Source organism: Grus americana, chromosome 7, assembly GCF_028858705.1.
Source record: "Grus americana isolate bGruAme1 chromosome 7, bGruAme1.mat, whole genome shotgun sequence".
NCBI classification, from domain to species: Eukaryota; Metazoa; Chordata; class Aves; order Gruiformes; family Gruidae; genus Grus; species Grus americana.
This window is the reverse complement of record NC_072858.1, coordinates 16318700-16342935: the sequence shown is the minus strand read 5'-3', so window position 1 is coordinate 16342935 and position 24236 is coordinate 16318700. Positions and strand designations below refer to the sequence as shown.

Genomic DNA, 24236 nt, shown 5'->3' with positions numbered 1-24236 from the left:
ATTATCCAGAATTCAAAGTGAGTTTTAGCCAGCTGTTAATAATACTACAATTCTTCATGTTCTCATTACTCAGAAGTAATGTGGCCATCCCTAGTCATGGCAGTAAAATATTTATAGCATTCTCTTTTGGCCCTGTTTTTACTTATGGAGGGCTGGACATCACTCAAGGTCTTCTAAATATGCTTCTTTTTGTGCTTTAGCCACCCATGACAGCACTCTTCCCATCTAACTGCAGCTGTCTGCTACAGAGATGTCCAGTTTAAGGCGATCACCTCAGGAGGGGTCAGACATGCCCTTTAACCACTAACAGTTGGGCATCTTGTGCAAACTGGTCATCGAGGCTCTGCTAGAGTCACTGGAGAGACTGGTGCTTCCAAATTCACACCATCCTTAGAGAGCTGCTAAGGATAAAGGAGATAAATGGGCTTGATACCTGATACTCTTAACACCAAGAGTGCCCACGTTAACAGTCTGGTTTGATGCAGATATAGGTTTGTTAGTAGCTTTCTGCTCTTTGCAGCCTTGTTGCAGTCTGCACGGTTAGTTTGTGAGCTGGGAGACCACTGGAAACCTGCAGGAGCAACCCCCAGGCACCTCTGCCTTTCTCCTAGCTCGCTCTCCTGATCGCGGAGGTTTCCAGCTTGGAAAGTCACAGCAGAACATGAAATACACGTGGCATCTCTGTGTCCAGGCGTATGGAAACAAAGTGTCATGGGGAAAATATAATTTCACAGTGGCAGGCCCTGCACTGGGATAAACAGACGGCTTGTTTCCTCCAGTGGATGCATGGAAAATCAATTCCCAGTCCTCTGCAGAGACTCCTAAACATGAACCAAATCCCATCCTGTAGTACTTAAGAACTACAACTGTTTTTCACGGCAAAAAGGTTTCATTTCTAGCAGGGGAACTGCAGGTAACACCTTTTTGCTATCTTCATGTTGTCATTTAGGTGTCTATCTTATCCTCTTTATAGGAGTCTCATTTCAAGTGCAGCTTTTTGCCTGGAGGTCTGAAGTAAATGAGTATTAAGTAACTGTATCTGTCTCTAATTCACTAAACATCCAGAAAAACAGCTAATGTGCCTGAACTAGTAGGATGAATATATTAGATTAATCTAATTCAGCTACTTTTCACTCAAGCAACCAGTAGCATTTAGAAAAAGGTTGTGAAAAGGATTAAGAATTTATTTTCCACGTTTTTCCTTTCTTTTCCTTTCCATGACTTTGCTGCATTCCATTAAATGTTAGCTATTCAGTTAGCTTATTTCCTTGACCCTCTTTAAAACATTGCTTTTAAAATAAGTTTATTCTTCTCAGAGCTGGCTCTGTATTCGCCAAGACTTTCAGTGACCAGGAAAGGCAACAGAATTAACACAGATGTACATGCTGTGAGCAGCTTATTCCGACCAGAGCAAGCAGCTCCTGGCTGTCACCATCTCATTTGCACCTTGGTCCAGCAGTGCTGGCATAGGGAGTCTCAGAGCATCGCACCTGGGCTTAGAGCAATTCCCTGAGCATGTGGTTGCCTCCTCTCCATTCCCTTCAGCTCCCTTGGCCATGGTGGTGCGTGCTACGACCTTAGTGCCGTAGCAAGTCTGATGTATGTATCCTCCACTCCTTTATACGCCTCCTCACTGGAAATGCATAACGAGACCCAGAGCAGGTTGCCTAGACCCTTCAGTTAACAGCAAATTACTGATAGCTGCTCTCTGTGTGTGTCTCACTGCAGTTCAGTCTAGATCAGGGTTACCTCACTTTCTAGAGAGAACATCATGTGCAATTGTGTCAAAAGCCTTAAAAACCATCAAGGTATAAGACCTAAACAGCTGCTTTGCTGCCCGCAAGCCCTCCTCTCCTGTCAGTAGATTGCTTCAGTGTGATTTGTTCTTGGCACATTCCTGTGGCTGTTGATCATCTCCTTATATTTTGTAAGTGCTGACAAGCAGCTTGATTATTTGTCCAAGTATTTTTCTGGGACCTGAAGCCAGTCTGCCTATTCTGTAATTCCCCAGCGCCTCCTTCCTCTCTTCTGAAAGCGGAGCCCTCGGTCTGCCCTCCCCAGCCACCTGGAACCTCCCCATCCCCAGTGGCTCCTCACAGTTAAATGGTTGCATCTCCGAGGCTGCTTCAGGAAGCTCGCTGAGTGTCCTGGGATGCAGTTCAACAGGCAGGGATGATTGAAAACACCACAGTTATCTAATTGCCCTCTAACCAAATCTCTCGCTGTCGTGTGAGTTCTTATCCTGTTAACGCTGGCATTAGCTTTGTCAGAGATCTGATTGCTTTTGAGTTTTTAGGGAAGATTGAAGCAAAAGAAGGCCTTAAGCATTTTGGCTCTCCCAGCAGTGCCCTGTGCTAATGTCTCTCCTCACTGAACAGCAGGCTGGCTCTGTTTGGTCTCTACTTCTGCTGCTGGCTGGTGCCCCACGGCTCATCAAGGCCACAGCACAGCGAGGTGGATGCCAGCCCTCTGGGGAGCTTTGGGGCCAGCAGGTAGGACGTGAAACCCTGAAAGACCCCAGGAGGGCCACCCCAGAAGCAGAGCTTGGCCATGCTGTCACCAGGCAGGGAGCCCTCCTCTCTCCCCAGGCTCAAGAGGTGGCACAAAGCTCCTCTCTGTGTGCAGACCAGAGGTTAGCCGAGTGCATGGTGCGCATCTTGGAGGCTCTGCTTGATGTGGCTGGGGTTTGGTTACTGCACAGGGGCTGCGGAAGCAGACGGCAGGCTGTGGCAGCGTGCAGGAGAGGTGACCGTAAGCTGGCAGCCCTGGGGTGGGGATTTCCTCCTCTGCTCCCCAGACACTGCAGGGATCTGCTCTGAAAGAGATGTGAGGCGGATAAGCACAGAAAAGGCTGAACTTTCCTTGCCAAGGGTAGATGAAAAGAGATGTGAAAAAGTCACTTGTCTCTTGTAACATGGCCCCTAGCACTGACACAGTGGTGGAGGGCATCCAGGTTTCATGCTGGAAGGAGATGAGCCCACACCTGGAATCCTATCCCTGTTTCAAAGGTCAGGTGCATTTCTGCGGTTACAGATGTCGCGGGGATGGCATTTGACCCTGGCTCATCCTACGCAGAAGCCAAGGTCTGATAGACAGCAGGATCATTTGAACCTCCCTGGAACTGCTTTCATTTGAACTACAAGCTGTTTTTTGTTTCTTCCCAGCCAGGTCTCTAGACAAACTCTATAACTTTGCTGACTGCTCCGGCCTTCACCTGATCTTTGCACTGAATGCTTTGCGCCGAAATCCCAACAACTCCTGGAACAGCTCCAATGCCCTCAGCCTGCTGAAGTACAGTGCCAGCAAGAAGTACAACATTTCCTGGGAGCTGGGCAACGGTGAGTGTGGGAACAGGAGAGCCACAGGAACAGAGCTCACAGTAGCAGAAAGGTATTCCCTTTTGGAAGAGGATATTCGCAAATCCCAGGATGTTTTGCCAATGTAGGTTCAGAGGGATTTAAAGGCCTCTGCTATAAGGCAGCACCATCTCTAAGACGGACCTGGCATGTGTTTGCACCTTAGCTGGATGTTTCCATCAGTTGGTATTAAATACGTTAAATGCTTCTGCCCTGGCTGCTCGGTACAGCCGGTCCTGGGGTGGGCAGACCAGCAGCTGTATGGACTTGTATGGTGGCTGCAGTGCAGGGGAAGTGGGGGACAGGAGCATGACACCAAGGCACGGGTCCTTCACTCAGCACACAGCAAAAGAGATGCGGGAGGAGATGCTGGCACAGGAGAGCAAGCGATGGCCCTCATCCATGCCTTGGAGGCTCCTTCTGCTGCTCCACAGAGCAGGCAGGCAGCTCTGTGGAGCTCAAGCTGTGTGACAGTGTGTGAGCTGTGTGTCTCTCTCCGGAAGCACAGATGAAGGAGCAGAGCTGGCAAGCCTTGCTTGTCTATTTTTATTTTCCCAGAGCCCAATAACTATCGGACCCTGATCGGCCGCTCGGTGAACGGCAGCCAGCTGGGGAAGGACTACATCCAGCTGAGAAGCCTGCTGCAGCTTATCCGCACTTATTCCAGAGCAAACCTCTATGGGCCGAACATTGGGAGGCCCAGAAAGAATGTCATCGCTCTCCTGGAAGGGTAAGTGATGTTGCTTTGATCAAGAAGAGATCAGAAATCCCTCCTGAAACTAATGCCCTTTGCAGCAGGTTCTTCGGCTTCCTGATGTCCAACAGCTGCCAGTGAGGTTCTGTGCAGCTCAGCCACTGCGGTACCAGGGGCTTGTAGACATGGTTGTCTGCGCTCCTAAACTTCTGCAGAGGTCCCTGGTGGGATTTTGGGCTGAGCTGATTAACACTCTCCCAGATATTCCCAGCTTTTCCTAATTACAAGCAGACTGAGATGCCTACTTGGTTGGGATATGAAGATAACGCAATGGCGTGGATGGAGGCTGCTCCATGCCTGTGGGCTGCAGGGCCAGGAGGTGGGTCCTGGCACCACTTACCAGCATAGATGTTGTCTCAGAGTCTTCCTGGACAAATTGCTTTGCTCTTCCCCTTTGATGGCTGCTTCTCACTGTGCTTTCTTCATCTGTGCAGAGGAAGAACCTGTAGCAACTTTCTTCACTGGCCAAGCCCTCTGCTCCCTCCTAGAGGAATTGGCATGTCTGTAGTTAGGGGAGGCCAGAGGTGGAGAAGGAATGGTGACAGTGAGGGACACAAACACCTGGAGGGTGACATTGGACAGCTACAGGAACCAGGGAGGTGTGGGAGCCTGCTGGCAGCAGGAATTGGGACTGTGTGGCTCGAAGACTGTGCAGCAGAGGGGAAATTCCCTGCAGGACTGTAAACAGAAACTCCAGCGCAGAGGGCTGGGCAGGGGGAGGTGTGGAAGGGACTCTGCTGGGAGCAAAGCTGGGTCTAGCATTCATTAACATCTGCATGAATGATCTGGCAGAAACAATAAACAGCACACTGATGCAGTCCCCGGCGAGGCAGGGAGGGAGCCAGGGCCAGATTCTCAGCTCTGCTGCAGCAGCACAAAGAAACCATAAAGCTGGTGGAACTGGCTGTGACACCAGCATCCCTCCCACTGATGAAAGTGGGGGAGCAGCCCCTGCGCCCACACCACAGCTGCCACTGATGCCATATGGGCGCATCGCTCGCCGGAGCCCTGGTGTTTGGTATGGCGCGGGGGGAGTTACAAAATGTTGTAGTAGCCTTGATCAGCAGGAAATCTATTAGCGCCGGGAGGAGCAGGCTGAGTAAGAAAAACAACAGGGATGAGAGCCAAGAAGCTCTTAGAGAAAGGGAAGTCCTACTGCTGCATTTGCCCTTCGTGCGCCGCAGCCGGGTCCCAGGGAAGAAGGGTCGGAAGAGCCGAGTCGCACGGCCAGGGTGGTCTGGCAGCTCTGCGTTGCTGGAGCCATGCTCTGACTGACGGCGACCCCGGGAGCGAGGCTGTAGCGTACAATCTGATGGAGAGGATGGCAGAAACACCATCTCAAATGAAAGGGAAGGAAGGTAAGAGCTAGGGTTTGAGCAGCCCTGGAGACGGGATGATGGGGGGCTCTCCAGACCCCCACATTGGTCTGAAAGAGCTGCAACGAGCATGCCTGCTCTCCAAGCTATAAGCTGTTTCTCTGCTGCCGTCCCTGCCTGCCAGGGTGCCCTGCCTGCCAGGGTGATGCTGGTCCACAGGCGCACAAAGTGATTTCTCTCTCCCTTGGAGAAACTGTGTCCTGCGCTCCAAACCCTGGTGTCCGCAGCTCATAGCGAGTGGCACGTGCCTGCATGGCCTTACAGCCCACGGGTTCCTGCGAGACAAGAGCTGTTTGTCTTTCCACATAAAGAACCCATTATTACCAGGCGGGGTGTAAAGAGGAGGAACGAGTCTGATTACACAAAGACAAAGGGCTAAACGCTCGTTTGCAGTATTTGGAAATGGAGTTGCAAAAGGACAAACAAATAAACCCTGGTGCCTAAGCTACTTGACAGCATGAGCTTTATTCCCAACAGCTCCCTGAGGTCTCTTCAGAACTCAGTTAGTGCTACTGAGAGCTCTGCCTTCAGCAGGAGCATCGCAGAACTGGTCAATGGGATGCGGCTCAGCATGTGCCTGGGGCTGTCACAGCCAGGACATGCCTCTGGGGATCCTGAATGAGCACCACAGAGCAAGCGGGAGAAGGAATTTAGGAAAGTGCTCTCAATGGCGAGCCTGCTGTCTGTCTTGCTAGACCACCATGAGTGGTCTACGTAGTGCTTCCGGTAGGATGAAGTGCGTACAGGTAATAGTCACGATGACGTGAAATCTGCAAAGTTTTGCTCTTATTTTAAAAAACGTGATGAAAAGTGATGAAAGTCAACCAGATAGGAAGAGATATGCCAAGTGGAAGATTATGATGGGGAGAGATGATACACCCCAGCGCAGGAGTCAGGATGGGTGGGTTAGTCTGCCAGGCAAGCAGTGCCCCATTACGCAAAGTGAGGAAGCGGATTTTGGGGGGGCAAATAATGGAAATGAGCTGAAGTGGGAAAAGATTTCTCAGAGAGGCCCAGGGAGTGTGATCTCCAACAGTAGAAGCTGGAGTTAGATGTTCTCCAGGGAAAGCCTCTAGAGTTACCTGAGGTGTTGATACATTCAGAATAATCTCGTTATAAAGTATTACCTAACATTACATTTTCCTGTTGCATGCTCTGTTCCAAGCATTGTAGTCTGTTTAACTGTTATCTCAAGCAACCAAGCTAAACTTATTCTTTATGTTTAAACCTTGCCCTGCAATAATAATGATATTGTCAATGTGAATTGGGCATCGCGCTCTGCTGTGCACCAGGCTCTGTCTGTCTCAGTGGTGGGAGATGGACACCTCCAGGGCCATTCTCATCCAATCCTAGGGCCTGTCCTCCAGGACAGGGTGGGACTGAACCCCTCCTTGGGTCTGCTAGACAGGCTAGATGATGAACGCAGATCAGGTACCTGAAGGTTTGCAGCATGCAGGGGTGTGTGCACGCTGTCCCACTGCAAAGTCTGTCCTTAGGCAAGTGACACGAAGCTGTGGTGGGTGAAACCTCTGCATCTGATGATGGAGGTAGGATACGGTGAGGGGAGGAGAGCCCTGCCTGAAATGCAGCGGCATGGGCTTTGCACACCCTTCACTGCTGAGTTATTGCTCCTGAGCTCTTGCACCACCCTGCTCAGAGCAGCCGCAGAGCGTATCAGTGTCACTCTGGGCTGGCAAGTCCTGGAGACTGGACCAGGACCGCTACTGCTGGTGTAAGGACATGCTCTGCAGTGATGGAGCATTGCTCCGATGGCTGGGGCATGCTGTGCGGGAGGCTAGAAATGGTGTCTTGTGAATGCACAGGTGCAAGAGGGAATTTCTCCAGACACAACCAACAGTTGAGTTTGATGAGGTGTTAATTAGACCATTCATGCAGCCTGAGCTGTTGGAGAGCAGACCATGTTAGCTACCTACTGTGTCTGTGGGTACAGGAGTCCCAGAACTGTTCAGAATTTGCTTGGGGAAAAAATTGTGAGATTCTAAGGAATTAACGTAGATTTTAACAGCAGATCAGGAATCAGACACAAAGGTTAATGCATGACTGAATCACACATTCAGTGCTGGAAGAGAAGAAACATGAGGGAATGCTATTAGGAAGAAGAGATGCTAAATACGTGTTAAAGCTCAGAATATTTGGTACAAAACTTACACTGGCATGCCTGGGCAGATTTGGCTAGGTGCTCTCATGACCTGTTGTTCCTTGGCTGGTGTAGCTGGACACTTACAAGCTTCGACGTGTTACATCCACCATGGCAGGAGCTGCAGTGCTGGGAGGGTAAGGCCTGGTGGGCACTTGTGTCCATGCTAGGCTGGCTGTTGTTGATGTTCTGTGGCCAGTTTGGGTCCTGAGCCTACTGAAGTCACCAGAGAAGTGAAAATCTTTCTTGTCTGGAGCTACAGCCTTTCCCTATGTCCTCATCCCACAGCTCTCAGAGCCACCAGACCTCCTGCCTCCTTGGCTTTCTGTCTGCCCTCTTTCCAGCCTCCTTGGCCCCTTCTTGCTGCTGCTGTCACCATTGCACATCCACCCTCTGGTCACAGAGCCACAGCATCTCTGGCCAGGTGGCAGCAGCTGGTAAGGAAGCTCCCACATGTCAGTCTTCACCTCACAAGGCACAAGAGTTTATCATCATTTGTGATTTTACTGCCTCCTGCTCCTGGTTTGTAGTACCACCCATGAGTTAACCACCCATTTGGGTCACTTTGTCTGCTTTTGGTGATGATATCATTCTACAGTGCTCTGAAAGGGGCCATAAAGGTGAGGAAGCACGTTTGTCAGTGGTGATGAAGCCCTTCCTCCCTGCTAGCTATGGACATGGCAGGGTTGGGAGGGGGCATGGAGCTGGTGTCTTGATTATCTGTGAGAAGCCCAGGTAGGGGTCAGGTTAAAACCTGCCCAATCCTCAGCCCTGTCCCTGCAACCACAAATCAACCCCAAGCCCGGATTCCTGTGTTGGTGCTTCTGTGGTAGAGAGAGGTGTTAGCGTATAGCTTGTGAAATGGCACAGGCTATGCGCTTGGGGTCCAACACAACCAGAGGCCAAAGAAAATCAAGGTGCTAAAAATGGGAGAGTCTTTCATAGTATTTTTATGATGACTGCCCATGCCTTGTGTCTGTGCCGTTACAAGGACGAAGAGGTCTGTGGCTGGCTGAGCAGGTCAGCACACTTCAGTTGGTCCAGGCATTGCTTTTTATCTGTGACTTGTACTGGAGTAGCAGCTGAAGGCAGTGTATGGGCAGAGCTTGTTTGTTTAAATTCAGGTAGGGAAGAGAAACAAGGAGAGCCTGGAGTAGGTAATATCTGGCAGAGAGAAGAACTCTGGGTGGGTTTCAGGAAGAAATGTAGGTATTTGTCCTGTCCTCTTGCTGACAAGGACTTCTGCCCTGTTTGATACAGGGGACTTGTAAGCACTGCATTTTTCAGAATCTCGGTTTTGGCTGTTTGACTTTCTTTAGAAAGTACATCCTTGCTGTACTTGTCTAAGGCTCTTTAGTGATGCCACAGAGGAGAGCGTGACCCAGCAGAGCCAGAAACTTCACCCTTATGTAAGCTACCACGAGGCTGGTGGGACAGGATATACTGGGACACTGAATATGTCCAGAGCAAGAATTCTGTCCAAAAAATCAAGCTACAAGACAAGCAACATTAATGATACAAAGGAAGGAGGAGGTCACTGCAGCATGAACTCAAGCTCTGGTAGCATTTAACTTAGGAGTGAATCCATTCATAAATACAATGAAATGAGAGGTGAAGGATATGATGAGGCATATTGCAGTTGGTTATATAGCAGGGTCAAGGATCTGAGATATAAGCAAAGGATTTAGTTATCTCTCTCAGGAGGAAAGGGTTAAGATAGTTGTTGCTGAAACTTGATCTGGATGGCTGGAATGCCCAAATCAGAGTCACCTGTATAGGAAGAACAAAATGGGTAAGAAAAGACATAGATGAGATGCCTCTGTGTAAGTACACAGTGTACCTTCACCCTGATTGCTATCTACAATCTTAGTCATTTCATCTCAGAAAAGATGTAATAGAACCAGGAGGGTTACAGGGAGAGGAGCTGAGGATGTGCAGAGGTATGTGATTTCTTCACATGAGAAGAGATTAAATAGGCTATGCCTCTTCAGCTGTTTGGAAGACAGAGAGCTCAGAGGCAATGTTACCGAGGCCCGTGAGCCTGTGAACGGGGTGTTTTTTCCACAGTGCAGAAAGTAGTTTGGAAGAAAGCTTTGGAAAGGAGGAGGAAACTTTTTCACATGGTATGCGATGGCATTGTAGAAGTCATTGTCACAGGGTATTGCGGAGGGGTGTTGTGGAGGTGTGTGTTCAGAAAGGTACTGGACAAATCAATGGTTGAAAAAAGCATCATGCAACATCATCGTCCAAATGCAACCTCCAGAGTCCTTGCAGTGCAGATTACCAAGGCCGGGTGGGACAGTGTGGGACATAAAGCCCTCTTTGCTAGAAGGCTTGTGCAGCCCTACTGTGGATCAGGTTGGTTGAAGAAAGGTAATGCTGAATAGAGAAAGAATACAATATAGCAGCACATTTATACGTAGTCCCCAACAGGCTCTGCTCCCCAGAGCGAAATCCCTGTCTGAACTCTGGCGCTGCCAGTCAAAGTCTTTGCAGCAGGCAGCGTGAGTTGGGTCGAGTGCCTGTCTCTGCTGCTGCAGGTATTTCATTGTGCTACTGGAACCTGAAGAAGTGAGTGAAGCCTGTGCCTCAGTCCCCCTCACCAACCAATTCAGACACAAGATAAAGCTATTTCTACCCGTCACTGTTGGCTCAAAGGGCAGAGGTCTGCCGCCCAGCTCTAGGGATCCACCATGGCACCACAGGCAGGCCAGTGTTGCTCCCACATTTGGGGCTTGGGGGGATCAGTTTGCTTTTGTGTAGTACTCCAGGGAGTAACAGATGACACAACCCATGTTTGTGAAGTCCATCACCCAGGAGTCAGATGATGATCCTAAACCACCTGGGAGCCTGTGTGATGGTAACTTGTGTCCTTGTGCAGCTGCATTCTTTTTTTACAGGATCACTTTTTTATTATTTAAAGGATGACAATCTGCAACTACCTGCATGGGAAAGAGATTTCCAAATGCAGATGGCTCTTTAATGTATCAGGAATAAACCTAGGAAGTTCCAGTGGCTGGAAGCTGAAGCCAGACACATTCAGATGAGAAATAACATACTTGGAGGCTAATTAACCATGGGAGCAATTTGCTTAAGGTTGCAAGTAGGTGCACTGTGACTGGCAAGTATTGAATCAGGACATGAGATCTATTTCAGAGATGTGCCCACACTCAAGTGAAAGTTGCGGTCCTGGGAGATGTGGCTATGGGGGATGCTCTGAGAAAGGTCAGATTTGAGGCATGGTTTCACAATATAGAGTTACGGTGTCAGTACCACCTCAGGGTGTTCAGCTCTCCTGCCCCACTCTGCCACAGCTCGTTCCTGACCTGCGAGGTGCTGTCCCACGTTATGCCAGTATTACCATTTCTGGGACAGAGCTGTGAACTGTTTGGGTGAGTGAGCATTGTTAAATTACATTTTTCTCAGTGCTTATTTAAAAGCAAGCTCAAGCCTCAGTTCTAGCTCAACACAGGTCCTACAAGTAGTAATGCTGGCATGGGGCACTGGCACATGGGCAGCTGCAAGGGTAAGGAGACGGACATATCCGAGCTCAGTGACTTTGTCTAATCCTTCATATCAAAAATTCCCTGCCCGAGGCTCCTGTTCAGGCCTCTGACATGTTCTGTTTTCCCACCTAGAGATGCTGCCCCAGCAGATTTTGAGGACTTTTACATTTGCCTAAATTTCTGACATGTGGAAGTCCAGCCAGAGATACCGCACGGGTATGCCCTGGAGCTGCCACCACAGGGCATCGCTACAGTGGTTGCCCACATTGCCTGCACAGCACAGGCTCAGCTTGTCCCACTGCTCCTCGGGTGGGATTTACTGCACATGTGCTGCATGGTCGATTGGTGCTCACAGAGAAAGGCCAATGTGTAGGAAAATGGCAGATTTACTGCGCCAGCCCAGCCCATCTGTGCAGCACATGTGCAGGGATCTGAGCCCTCCCGGAAGCGTCTGGTTTGCTCTGCCTGCGCTGCGTTGCACACATGGACATCATGCAGTCCAGGAAATCCCAGATAAAAATGTGCCAGCACCGGTCATTTGGACCGTATGGATCTTCACTGGCCTCAAAATCTGTGGTTTGAGCAGCACAGGTGCTACAGGAATAAAGGGATTAGTTACATCTGTATTGCTAAGCCGAGGATATTTGGATACCTGTGCATCTCTGCATCTCCACCTGCCCTGGGTTTTCATCTCTTGTGCAGTACCACTCGTTGGCTGTTGAGCTGCTCCAGGTTCCCTTTGGAGGGTAGAGACCATTGCCCAAGTCATCTGGGGTGCTCCAGGCACAACTCCACCATTAAGGCAGCACTTGAAGTTTTACCAGGAACTTTTGAACTTCATCCTGCAAAAATCTCAATAAAAGGAAGAAGAAAGAAAAACAGACGTGGAAAGCAAAATTTGAGCTAGATATGCATCTTTTATGGTAAAATTTGAAAACAACCAGCACTAACTGATTTATTTTGCTCTTAGGGAGACCAAAGAGGAACTCTAAGCAAGGCAGGACCTTTTCTGTCCTGCTTGTGGTCTGTACTGTGCCGCTTGAATGATGCCTGTGTCATTTTCTCAAGAGCTTTTTAATAACAGGTCAATTACCTTCCTAGAGACATGGGAAATGGGACAGACAGATGTCCTGCTTTTGCTGCTCCAGGGATGCTGGAGGTTATACTGAGGGTTTGCTTTGCTTTTCAGTCCCCGCTCAGTCAGCTGTAGCGGGTGTGTTTGCAGCAGGGCTGTAGGCTCTGTGGAAGTGGTAAAGAAAACCAGAGAGCTTCTTCCTCTGAGCTCAGTCTGCTCATGGTTTTGGACTGCGAGTGGAGATTGCCAAGCTGAGCCTGAAGAGGTGATTTAGTAAAGTTCAGGATGGTTTATTTTGCAGTCAGAACATAAAGCATTTAAAGTTAGAAAGCAAGCTGGGCTAATCTTCAAACCCAATTGCAATATATCGATCTTCAAACCCAATACAGATTGTGTTCATAATTTCAGTTTAGAGTTCATTAGTTCACTCTTGTATGCTTCATGTGCTACATTTTAGGCAGCAGTCCTTGTACTGAGCATTTAAAACCTGGGAGTTGGGTTTTTTGATCCTTTTAGCACATTTCTGTACACTTAGTTTTGTAGAACAATATTTGCAAAATCCCCTTTTCACCAGATGACCCGTGTGGGTTGTGGGGAGCTCACACCCCTCCCTCTGGCTGACCATGACTGGTCCAGCTGGTCTCCTCGCCCTGCTCAGCTGGGGAGGAACCATCCCCAAACCAATGCCCTGGTACTGGCCTCCTGGGCCTGACCGTCAGGAGAGATGTAAAGGCATTTCTGAAAGGCAAGCCTGGGAACTGAAGCTCACAGCACTGCTAGGCAGCAGAATCAGGGATGCATCAGTGCTACAAGGTTTTACAGCATGTTATTGTTTTTCCATTTCTAATTGTATCTCTTCCCTCTCTGTCCACAGGGATTTATTACCGCTGCCTTTGCCAGTGTCGTCTTATGCTTCACAGGGTCCAGCTGCCCTTTTGTCCCAGCCTATAATTGACCATCGTCATTAATTTAAAGTCGGAATGATTGTTTCCGAGCTATATTTAGCCTGAAGTTTGCTGCTCTTGTTTCAGACCTGATTAGAGGCTCGTGCACTGGAAAGCTTGCTGTTCTTCTCTGCCATCGCAACTGGTCTGATAAAAGGTCTCATCTCTCCTTACAAACCTTCCCGTTACTTCCCCGCCTTTGGTCACGGGGCTGTCCTGGGGGAGTTGGGGTCGCAGGACCCAACACTACTCATCCCTGTGTCCCGGTGGAGTCAGGGCAGCTGTGTGATTCCTGTTGTGTTCCCAGGGTTCCCCTGCATCGGTTTCTTTCTCGTGACATTCACTTGCTCAAGCCAGTGTCTCCTGTCACGTGCATACATTATCACTTCCAAAATGCATCAGCTATACACGTTACACTACTGAACAGAAAAGTGTGCCTGTCCAGTTGGTGCGTGCCTTTGCGTGTTTTCATATCTCTGCTCCTAAGTGTAAGAATAGAGTAACTGCTTGGGCTTCCTCTTGGGAGCCGCAGTTTTCCAAGGTGCGGTTTGCATTGTTGGACCAGGGAGTCAGAGAGGAAATGTCTTGGATGGAGCAAGCCTGTGGCAGAGGCAGCTGTTGTGGTGGTCACGTACAGTCCCCAAGATTAGGAATTGCTTTGGGTTTGGCATCAGCAGCATAAGCAGATACACCTGTGTAGCCTCAAGTCTGACTCACATAGCAGCTGTCTGGAGGTGAATTGTCTTTAAGATCAGGAGACAAATACACACACATAACTGTAACCTTGTGCATGGTTAGTAATAGGAACTAAACGGACTAAAAGTGCACCCAGGTCGGAATCCCATCAGTTTGCTAACACCTAATGCCCAAGAAAGAGCATCAAAAAAAAAAAGGAAGCATGTAGCAGTATTTGCCCAGCCTTTCCTCCCATCCTCCAATGCTCGGGGCTTCCTGAGCTGGACGTGGCATCTTTGCATCTAATAGCTTTGCTATTTTTTTCTTCCATTTTCTTTCATTTTGCCAGTTCTTCCTTGAGTCCAGGGAAGGAGTTCCTCAGCTTAATTGGGTGAAGAAGTGTCTCCTTTTAAGACGGGCATTTAAAACTTTCTTTAATCACTATTGAGGGCTGTTGCTCTTGTAGAACTAACTACATACCCCAAGATCTTGTTCCTGAAATTCTGTTATGCTCCAAATCTCTCCCTACCTGCCCCAAAATGATGCTCAGAGCTCTGGTGCCAGTTGGGTTTCACTCCATTATTCTCAGCTGTATTTGCTACAAGCATTTGTAGAAAGTATAATTTATTCTTTCCATTTAAGGATGCAAAGGTTTCATTAGAAAGGATCTGTGACTGGAGTTGACCCCCTTTGGTATCCTGTGAAGTAGGATGGGCGTCAGTTGTTTTAGGATTTCCCCTGTGACAACATTGGGCTTATATGGTTTCTTCCTCTTTTTCCTATAGGTTCATGAAAGTGGCTGGCAGCACAGTGGATGCTGTTACCTGGCAACAGTAGGTATTCACCATTTCTTCTACTTTCCAACACTAATTGCAGTGATCAGACGAGGATGGGAGCAGAGCTGATGTGCTGTCTGGGTGTAAAAGGGGGCAGATGTGTGACTGCCACCTCCTCTGTCCTGCTGCATTTAAATAGGTGAAAGAGGCTCTGTCCATCCCTCTGGAGCCTCCTGAACAAATACGGGAGGGGATATATTAACCTTTACCACTGCAGCTGAGACAGAGGCTAAAAATACAGCTGCCTGCATGCCTGGCCTGCCTGATTGCTGGAAACAAAGCCGTGCCGGATGGCTGAGTCCCCGGGCACAGCTGGCAAGACAGGCAGCTCCGGTGGTGGCGAGGTGGGGACAACAGGGAAGCAAAAGCCACATATGACAGATGTTTGGGACTGTCTGAAAGCCCTTTTCCTTTCACCCTGATCGCTGTCTCCCCGCAGCCATTGGCCTGAAGCTAAACTGGTTTAGCCCAGAGGAGGGAGAGGCAGCTTAGTCCAATGGTAAACACATAACGCCCCGTTCCCCACTCCGTATTGTAAGGGTCTCGGGTGTCCGTAGACACACCGCTGTCCTGCAGTGCAGATGGGGCCCCAGAAGCAGATGCTGATGGAAAGGAGGTGAACATCCGAGATCCAGGCCCAAGTGGGGCTGCCAGAGGGGTGCTGATACCTGATTTCCCCTGGTTCCTACACATGGACATGTGCTGCAGTTCAGAAGAGGAAAAGCAAGCTCTGAGCTGTAGCACTGTCTGAGAAGCATCAAGTGGAGGGAAAGGTTTTCTTATTTGGGGGAAAATCCATAAACATCTTTTTCCAACTGCCCCAGTTTGCACACTGTGGCCAGAGGTAGGTTCCCCAGCAGACTGACCCTCTGAAGTAGTGGGACTATAAATGCCAGTGCAAAGGTGAGGCAGCATGCAAGCACAGCAGTGACCGCCAGAATTGATAGAAAAAGGGTTTGTGGGACAGGCAGGACTCTCTCTTGCCACAGAAAGAACAGGTTTCAGAGACAGGCATTCACTGGAGCAAAAACGATGGTGAGACCCATCCCCTGTTCCCAGAAAAAGGGGATTTTCTCTGATGGTGGGTTAAACTTCCCACGTGGAGCACTGGCCTTGAGCATGGGAGCCAGGGTCTTAGGTCCAGGGTGGGCTTCTGCGTGCTGCCCACAGGCCTTGTTTCCTAAATCGATCCTCCTCAGTGACCCTTTGTGTGGTACTCAGGTTGCCTTGCTGAAGTATAACAGCGTGGTTTGTAAAGCCCACCTGGAGACCTGCTCTTAAAAAGAGCTTGGTGGGTTTTAAGACATGAGGTTTTCTTGCAAGTGTGCCCAGAGTCTCTGTGTTGATGTGTTAACCTTGGAGCCTCCTGCAGAAGCAGCTGTTGGCACCTCAGAGTGGTTTATAGCACCAGCATTCAGCAAGTCCTGTTCCTTAGGGAGCTTAGCTTGCCTTGCTGCACCGCAGTGCTGCTTGCTTGGGTGTTTGGCTCCTGGGGCTTCACTGCCAGGCAGCAGCAGCTTTTGGTGCAACAGGGTAGCAGAGCATTTGGAGCGGGATTTGTGTTACTTACAGGCTCATGCTGTGCAATGATGATCTATGTCTCAGCTGGGAGTTTGCTTTTCATGATTACACGATGTGCTGATCACATTTACTTAGTCCAGGAATTCGCTTTCTGCAACAGGGCTTGATCACTGGGCCAAGCCCTTGGAGGAGTTGAAGGAACAAACGTCCAGGCTTCAGATGTGGAGTTTCATCCTGGTGTGCAGGGAATCTGCCCGTACAGCTGCTTTGAAACCTCTTCTTATAGGATTAGTGCAAAGTGTTCGGCAGCTCTGGTGCTGAGCGGCCGTGCTGAAGCAGCAGCCTGCGAGCGGGCGGACTGGTGCAGCTCCTTGCAAGGGTCGCAGAGCTGAGACGCTGCTTGCTGACCCGTTTCCACTGCAGCAGAGGAGATGCTTCTCCCCAAGCCCGGGTTTGCAGCTCTGGAGATTGCACCCGTATGCATTTGCAAGGACTGGCAATGGCCACAGCTCCGAGCTGGGCTTCTGTACTGTTTATGAATAAATGTCAAAACAGTGTCTCATCCCTCTGCTCCAAACAGCAAAACAAAACAAAACAAGTTCCTTTGTATCCAAGAAGAAAATTATTAGCAGGAAACTAAACTGCTGTCTAACTTCAAGTATGAACATTTCTGTTCCAAACCCTAACATTCTCCTGGGATATCGGTTATAAATTTGTCAAATCTGTTATTCCTTTGAAAATGCTGTGCTTGATCCAGAAAGAGAATTGAGAAGGGAATACATTGCAGAGATCCCTATTCTCTGTGTGAAAACAGAATATATCTGAAATATAGCTGACAGAAAAGTGACACTGGGTGGAAATAAGCAACCTCGCCAGCCTTTCTGAGTATGGTTTCACTTACATATGTAACTCAGCATGTGTGCCTTCCTATTCAGAAGTAATGTGTTGCTGGAGAGGGATGAGTGAATGGCTTCAAAATGCCCAGGGAATTTCCACTAAAGGAGGGTGTGGCAGGTGGGACTGACAGTGGCTCCGAGAGTTTTGGCATTTCCCTGATAATTCAGTTTGTTTGTTGTGTTTGGTTATGAGTAAATGCTTGGTTTATTGTGGACCCCCTCAGTCTCTGGATGCGGGTTTCCACTGCTCAGAAACCTCCCCACAGCCATCTCTCTGCTCAGTGCTGGTGTCCTCGCACATGGTGATGATTCATTGCCCACTTAAACCTGCAGCCATGCCCGGTCCCATCCTCAAGCGTGCTCTCTGTCTGTACGGCTGGTTTTCCATCCAAAGTGTTGTGCAAAACTTCAAGTTTTGCATATTTAATGGGCAAATCCTTATGCAAAGCTGCCTCTGAAGCACAAATCCCTATTAATTACAGGGAAAGTAAATGTTTGCCTCTTCAAAGCCAGTGGACATCTATCCTTTTGGGTCCTTGGAGAATGCCATGTTATCTTCCAAGATGGAAATTCACCCACCCTATGTGGCAAACCAGAGATGCCAGGCACATGGGCATATAGGGGATGCTGCTTAAAATGGTTTTGCTGGGCTTGATTTGGGTGACATCTCTTCCGGCTTAGACACGTCGAGCATGCAGGCAGAGCTGCTCATGAGGCAGTAGCCGCAGAGAGCAGGTTTCCTGAAGATGCTTGGGCAGAGTTGCTCAGCATGGACACCGCCACCCCCCGCAATGTATTTACCAAGGGAATATATTTGGACTTGCATGAGCATGCTGTGAGCGCTCAGAGTGCAGCATCTTCTGAGGTCGTGTCTGGAGGAAAGGGTTGCATGAAGGAATTACTGGCCCATCTCCACCTGCAAAAAAACCTGGCCAGGACACAGCTTTGCCCACTGGCTTGCCATCCTCTGCACTGTCTGATGGAGGGCACGGTCCCTGGCAGCTTCATGGCCCTGGCCACTCGCATGGTCCCAGGCAATGCCAGGGCATGGCTGGGGAGACGGCATGGGCAAGAGATGGCTCCCACCAGCAGCACCTCATCTGGGGACAGAGAAAGGCACGGGTGTGAGTTCTGCCTTTAGGGCCAGAGAGCAGTGCCCAGTCATTCTTCTTTGTCAGTGCATTTATTAGTTGACGGGAGGTGGGCAGCACCTCTCCCCTGTGCCCGCAGGTCTTTACCTGGGGGGAGCAGGTCGCATCCTGCCTCTCCTCTCCAGGGGAAGCAGTGGGGCTGCCTGTGTCCTCTGCTGCAGACAGGGTCTCTGCCCTCTCCTTGGGAAGATATTCAGGGATGGGGACCGCCTCTGTCGTCAGAGGTGTCTCTGTTTCACAGCTGCACTGGCAGCGGGGTGCCACGCTGATGGCGGGGATCTGCCCGCTTGGCATCCCCGGCAGGCGAGTGCCCTAATTCCTAGCAGACTCTCCCCGTAGCAGCAGGCAACAAAGTAGATCCGGAAATTCCTGAGCTTTGGGAAGTGGGCTTTAATGTAATTAACTGCAACAGAAGAAGAGGTCAGATAATAGGGGCAAAGGTTTCTCTTTAAAATGAAAGGGGAGGTAAATGAAACCAGCTGCCCAGGAGCCAGTGCACTGCCTTCATTAAATATGGGATGATGCTTGTGGTCCCACACAGCAGATTGTGGATCTTTCCAGAAAACTATTGTAAATGCAGCAGAAGTCGCGGAGGTGACAGGATAGAGACGTGTAGCCCCAGGTACCTGGCTCCCTTCTCTGAGAGGGCTGTGTGTGCCCTGGCCTTGCAGCCTGCCCCAGAACAAGGGTGCTTCTGGCTGGCAGCCGTGCTCAGCCCTGCCTCAGTAGACCCGTTGGCAGCAGCTTTTTTGGTGTACTGTTCCCAGCTCTTGTCTTTGTGTCTCGAGTCTCATGCTGCAGTTCCAGCCAGGGATGGGGGCCTGGAATTGGGGTGATGCATTTCCTCATGCTCCCTGCCCAGCTCTTGGTGGAGTTCTCCCCCTGCACAACGCTCTGGTCTGGCCATGTTGGGAGTGACACAGTCACACCTCCCCTTGCAAAGTGCACTGATCCCATCCCGGGTTTCTAGGGCATATTCAAATGGGGGTTTTAGACATGGGCTAATGTAAACAGAAGGGGAAGAACTGGCCACAGCTTTGTATGGTATAATAGGGCACCCAAAGTGGCTGTACACGGCCTTTCCTCTGAGATGTATGTCTCATCTAGGATTTAGTTGTTAGATCCCTCTTTTTCTTGGCTGTCTCAAGTTCCTGCAGATTGTCTGTCTACAGAGATAGTGGCATCAAACTGGGGGACAGGATGAGTCAGCCCTGCATACAATTGCCTGTATCTATTCTCTTCTGTATTACGAGAAACAGCATAGTTTGTGCCCGTGGGGGACATGCTGAAATCTCCTAGGCTTCAGGGCCAACTCTGGTGCTGCATCATGCTCAGAGCCCACTGGAAGCTCTGCCAGCCTGTGTTGGAGCTGAATAGCTTGTCCGTGAGCTACATGTCCTCTGCAGAGCCGTGGCTGCCAGAGACCCCTGCCTGCGTTGGGGAGGGTCTGTTCATTTGGCTGCTTTGGCACTCAGACCTTGCCGGCACAGGGAAAGGAGGATGCGGATGCCGCGGCACCCGGGGCTGACTCAGCCCGACTGCCTGTGCACAATGCTGCTGCCTGGGGAGGTACTCGTCAGGCTGGAGCTCTCTGCAGCTGCTGCTGGCTTTTTTGGAGGTTGGAGAGTTGCAACTGTTTGAGCTTTGTTTGTTGTTTTTTTTTTTTAAAGTCAAGTGCACTGAGTCATTGGAAATATCAGCAAAGCTGCAGCCTTTGCTTCTGGGAATAATCCATGCCTAACAAGTGCTGCTTCTTTAAAGACATGTCAGTTGTTTGTATTTTGTGGATTTCTATACTGTCAGTAATGACAGTTGAAGTTCTCAAAAGGAAATGCCCAAATCTCAATGACAAACCTACAGCTGGAAACTGCTCACCAGTTCCTGAGCAGCCTTGTACCAGTGAAGACCTCAGTGAAGACCTCTTCTTCGCAAGCCTTGTGCAACTGGTGCCATTTTCCCTCTTTCCCACTTTGGGGAGGTGGAAAGTACCTGTTGGTGTCTGAGAACTTCCCAGGCAAATCTGGAAGAGATCCTTGCCCATCTTACAGAAGCTTGTAATTGTCTTCATGCTCTGCTTAAATACCCAATTCCAAGGTGCTCCCCCAGGAAACGTACTACCAACAAGATTTCCTGATACTGAAGCAGGTTTATTTTTGCCTTTCATCCCTCTGCCAGTCCCCACTTCTCTATCAAAAATATGTGACTGTGGCACGGTGCTGGGGCATTTATTTTCCCTGCGGGGTCTTGGCTGTGCTCAGCACAGCAGCACCTTCCCAGGCTGCCTCCTCTGTGTGGTCCCTGGGACGGCAGAGCCTCCTTTGGGGCTGCTCCTGGAGAGATGTTCCTCTCCCTTTGCAGCAGAGCTGTAGGTCAGAGCACACCTTGTACTCGGACGAGTCAATGACAAGATGCAAGCCTGCCTTTGCTTTCTGAGGGTTTTTTTCCTGGGACCATATCAGCTTGTGCAGGCAAGCTGAACCCTGCAGAAAGCCTGCTGTGTTGGAGGAGCCATACGCACGCTGAGGTCTCTCTAACTCCATCTTTTCCCATTTAATACAACCTTATTTTTATGGCCTTTCCGCCAGTTTGCAACCCAGGTGATGGGGTTTTTAGTCCACAGCAGTCTGAAAAAATCGTTTCTGTTCAGTTCTTAAGTGCTGTGCAAAAATCCAAACATCTGCCATCCCCAGAGTCCATTGCTTTGTAATTTTGTCTTAAAAAGTAATCTCTGTAAACCCCACTGCTGCCTGCTGCTTACAGATCTGCTCTCCTCCCGGCAGCCAGTGGTTCGATAGCGTATAAGTGATTGGAATGATTTAGAACACTTCCCAAATCCCCGCCAGAGATAATCTCTGCCCTTAGCACCTTCCAGTCAACACAGACATACAGAAATGCCTCTTTCCTCCTTCCCTGGGTTACACAACGTTGGAGCGAGACTGGGCATGATCCCGTGCTTCACTGGGGACACAGCAGGGACTATGCATCTGGGGGAGGACTGGCAGGTGACACTCATTTAATGCATTTCTGTTCTGGGCCAGTTAGTCCCGGTGTTGGTCCCCTTTCAGCACAGCCCTGTGCAGCTCCAAGCGCATTTACCCTGTTACCTGGGTAGTGACTTGGAGCAGTGAGAAGCAAAAATCTCCTCTGAGCACTCGTGCGTGTTGCACATGTGCTGGGTGCTCTGGCTGAGGCTGAGTTAGACGGCAGCATCCTTTGGGGATGCTCCTGCATTTCAGCACCCAAGTGAAGCAGCCACTACAGCCACTACAGCTGCTCGCTGGTGTGGGTGAGATGCATGTTATGGAGAAATCAGCCCTGGAAAGCTGAATCCACCTTTCTTCAGACCCCAGGTCTTCAGCCCGTTATGCATCCCAGCACCCATGGCTGTACTGAAGTCTGCGGAAAGGGAGAAGGGTCTGTGTAACTCTGGTTGGATGTGGCTTCACCAAGGGAAGGGAGGCAGTGGCTGGGCCCTGCCAGCCCCAGCTTGGGACCTTTCTCCTCCCTGGTGTCTGCATAGTGTCCTCCTGTGGCTAAGGGGATCTTCATTTCAGCCATTAGATGTGCATCTTCCATTTTGCCATCCCGTAGAAGAAGTCTTTCCAGTAGCAATGATACTGGGCACAGGGCTGACTGGCTTATCTGCCTTTTGGAAACAGGGTGCCCCTGAGACAGGGGATGGGTACAGACAGGACGAGCCAGGTGAACAGATCTCCCAAGATGTCCTTGGTGGTGGAGCCCAGGCACTGCCTGGCTATCACAGGCAATGTGTTGGAGGGTCTCGTTCCGTGGTGTCTCCATGAGGTCAGTGAAGAGGGTGCTGCAAAGCCTTTCTAGGTGGCATTTTGCTCCCAGCCTTTTGCGATCTGCTCCCAGCATTTCCCCAGCAATAGTTAAGCAAGTGCAAAACTTCCCGTGGTTTCTGCAGTGCAGGATGCTCAGTGTTCAGGGTGCATCCACCTCACGCCTTGTTTTGGAGACTGAAAGCATCTTCCAGACACAGGCACAGCCAGAGAGCCAGGGCAGGGCAGGGTGCAAGCAGGGACTCCCCTGGAGCAGAGTTTTCTTGGTGTGGGGCAGCAGCAGGATGGGAGGACATGGTTCGGGGCAGAGCTACTCCCAGCTGTCTGATCCTTGTCTTCTCATTTTCCTTCCAGTTACTACATTGATGGCCGAGTGGCCAAAGTGAATGACTTCCTGAAAACACGCCTGTTAGACACGCTGTCTGACCAGATCAGGAAAATCCAGAAAGTGCGTGAGTGCAAAGGGTCTGCGAGGGGCGAGGGGACACCATGCCCGCAGTGCCCGGCCTTGGCACAGCTGGTGGCCGGGGCTCTGGCCTCAGCACCGACACGCTCCCAGGAGAGCTGGCGCGGGGCAGGGACGGAGGGCGGCTGGTGGGGGCGGCTGTGCTCCCGGCCCAAACACAGTCAGCCCTCACCCAGGGGTTGGGAGGAAAGTCCAGGCAGCATGGTGCCTGGCCCCGGGGTGGGATGTGCGGCGGGTCGGGAGGGAAGCGGCTGTGGGCTGCAGCATGGTGTGAGCTGTGCAGGTGTGGCAGGATGCAGGCTGGATGCACGAGACAGGGGAGACACTGCCTTGCAAAGCCTTTCTAAAGCCCTGACTCTTTCCAGTCTCTCATCTGTCCATTCCTGAAACTTGCTCCCGAGGCCGAGGAGGGGAGGGAGCAACCAGGAGGTACCAAACCAGCCAGAGCAGGGCTGGTGTCACGCCTGCTTAGGAGGCGTCTCCTACTGTAGCATCTTTCCCCGTTCGCTCACAGTGCCTAAAACTGTTGTTTGCAAAACTGTGACAGTTGCATTTCCAGGGTGATGTTCACTGGTGGAGAATCATGATTGTTATGAACAACTGGTTTTTTTTTTCCCTGATGATCATGTTTTGACCGTGTTATAAAACCCAGCTGTTGCTGGCGTGCTGCGTCAGAGCCCACGGCTCTGCCTGGTTAGCGCAGCCTGCAGCAAGCACTCCTCTCCCTGCCGGTCAGGGGGACCCGGCTCGCATCTCCAGCGACTGGGTATGGGACGGGGCTCTGCAGGGTCCCCCCACCTCAGCTGATACAGGGACCAGGGCTGTGACCGGCCCACTCAGCTGTCAGTCTGACAGCAAATAAGGAACACCTAGTAAGTGGGGAAGGCTTTAGGGACTAGAGGAGATGTCTGTGCATCTTGCCTGGGTTTTCATACCATACCAGTCACCACAATGTCTTACTGTTGTAATTCCTGCAGGGAGAATCCATAGGATGAGTAAACAACTCAGAGAGGCCCCAGGAAAGGGGATGCGAGGGTCGGCACAGCAAAACTGGAGGAGAGATGTTTGCCGAGTCCTCCAGAGCAAGCTGGGAATCATCCATGATTGCGGATGATCCTCCTGCTGTGGGGAGGCATGGCAGGGCGACCGGTGAGATCACTGCAGGGGCAAGTGAGAGGCACCAGCCAGCCCTGCTCCTGCTGGGGGGACACAGCCCCACCAAAACTGGTGGCATGTGTCCCACCTCTGCCGTGGGCTGGGAAGGGAGTGGGAGCCCCCAGGGTGGGCTGGGCAGGTGGCTCCGGGGAGCAGAGCATGGACAGCAGGATAGCTGGGGAAGGCATTTGCTGTCCTGGCCTTGGGCAGCTGGGTGGTGACACCCCTGGCAGGATGGGACACAGACCCTAGGGGCTCCCTGGACCCCATCCATCCCCAGACCAGTGGCAGTGAGGAGTTGCCTTCGGTGTGGGTTGGGGGAACCCTCGCACCCATGGCGCAGGATTTGGTCTGCCCGGGGCAGGGCCGGGGAAGGGCACTCCTGGGAATGCCAGTGTGGCTGAGCAAAAGCACAGTGCTGGGTGCTAATAGCCTCCAGCTTGGCTTTGAGTCCGTGCATCCTGCCGGGGCTGATTAGAGCAGCTGGGCTTGTCCACTTCCCTGTTTTATTGCTTCCTCTCCGACAGGGGAAGGTGGCGGGCTTAGATAATTACAGGCAGGATG

The 24236-nt window shown here is 50.7% G+C and overlaps 1 protein-coding gene across 1 annotated transcript in view; it reads left to right on the top strand.

Annotated features, from left to right (window-relative positions):
- HPSE2 (heparanase 2 (inactive)) overlaps positions 1-24236 on the top strand; it is a 111563-nt gene that overhangs the window by 70043 nt on the left and 17284 nt on the right. The window contains exons 4-7 of the mRNA XM_054832213.1: positions 3165-3338; positions 3915-4086; positions 14630-14677; positions 22406-22499. Of these exons, the coding sequence (XP_054688188.1) occupies positions 3165-3338; positions 3915-4086; positions 14630-14677; positions 22406-22499 (488 nt within the window). The remainder of the gene's footprint in view (positions 1-3164; positions 3339-3914; positions 4087-14629; positions 14678-22405; positions 22500-24236) is intronic.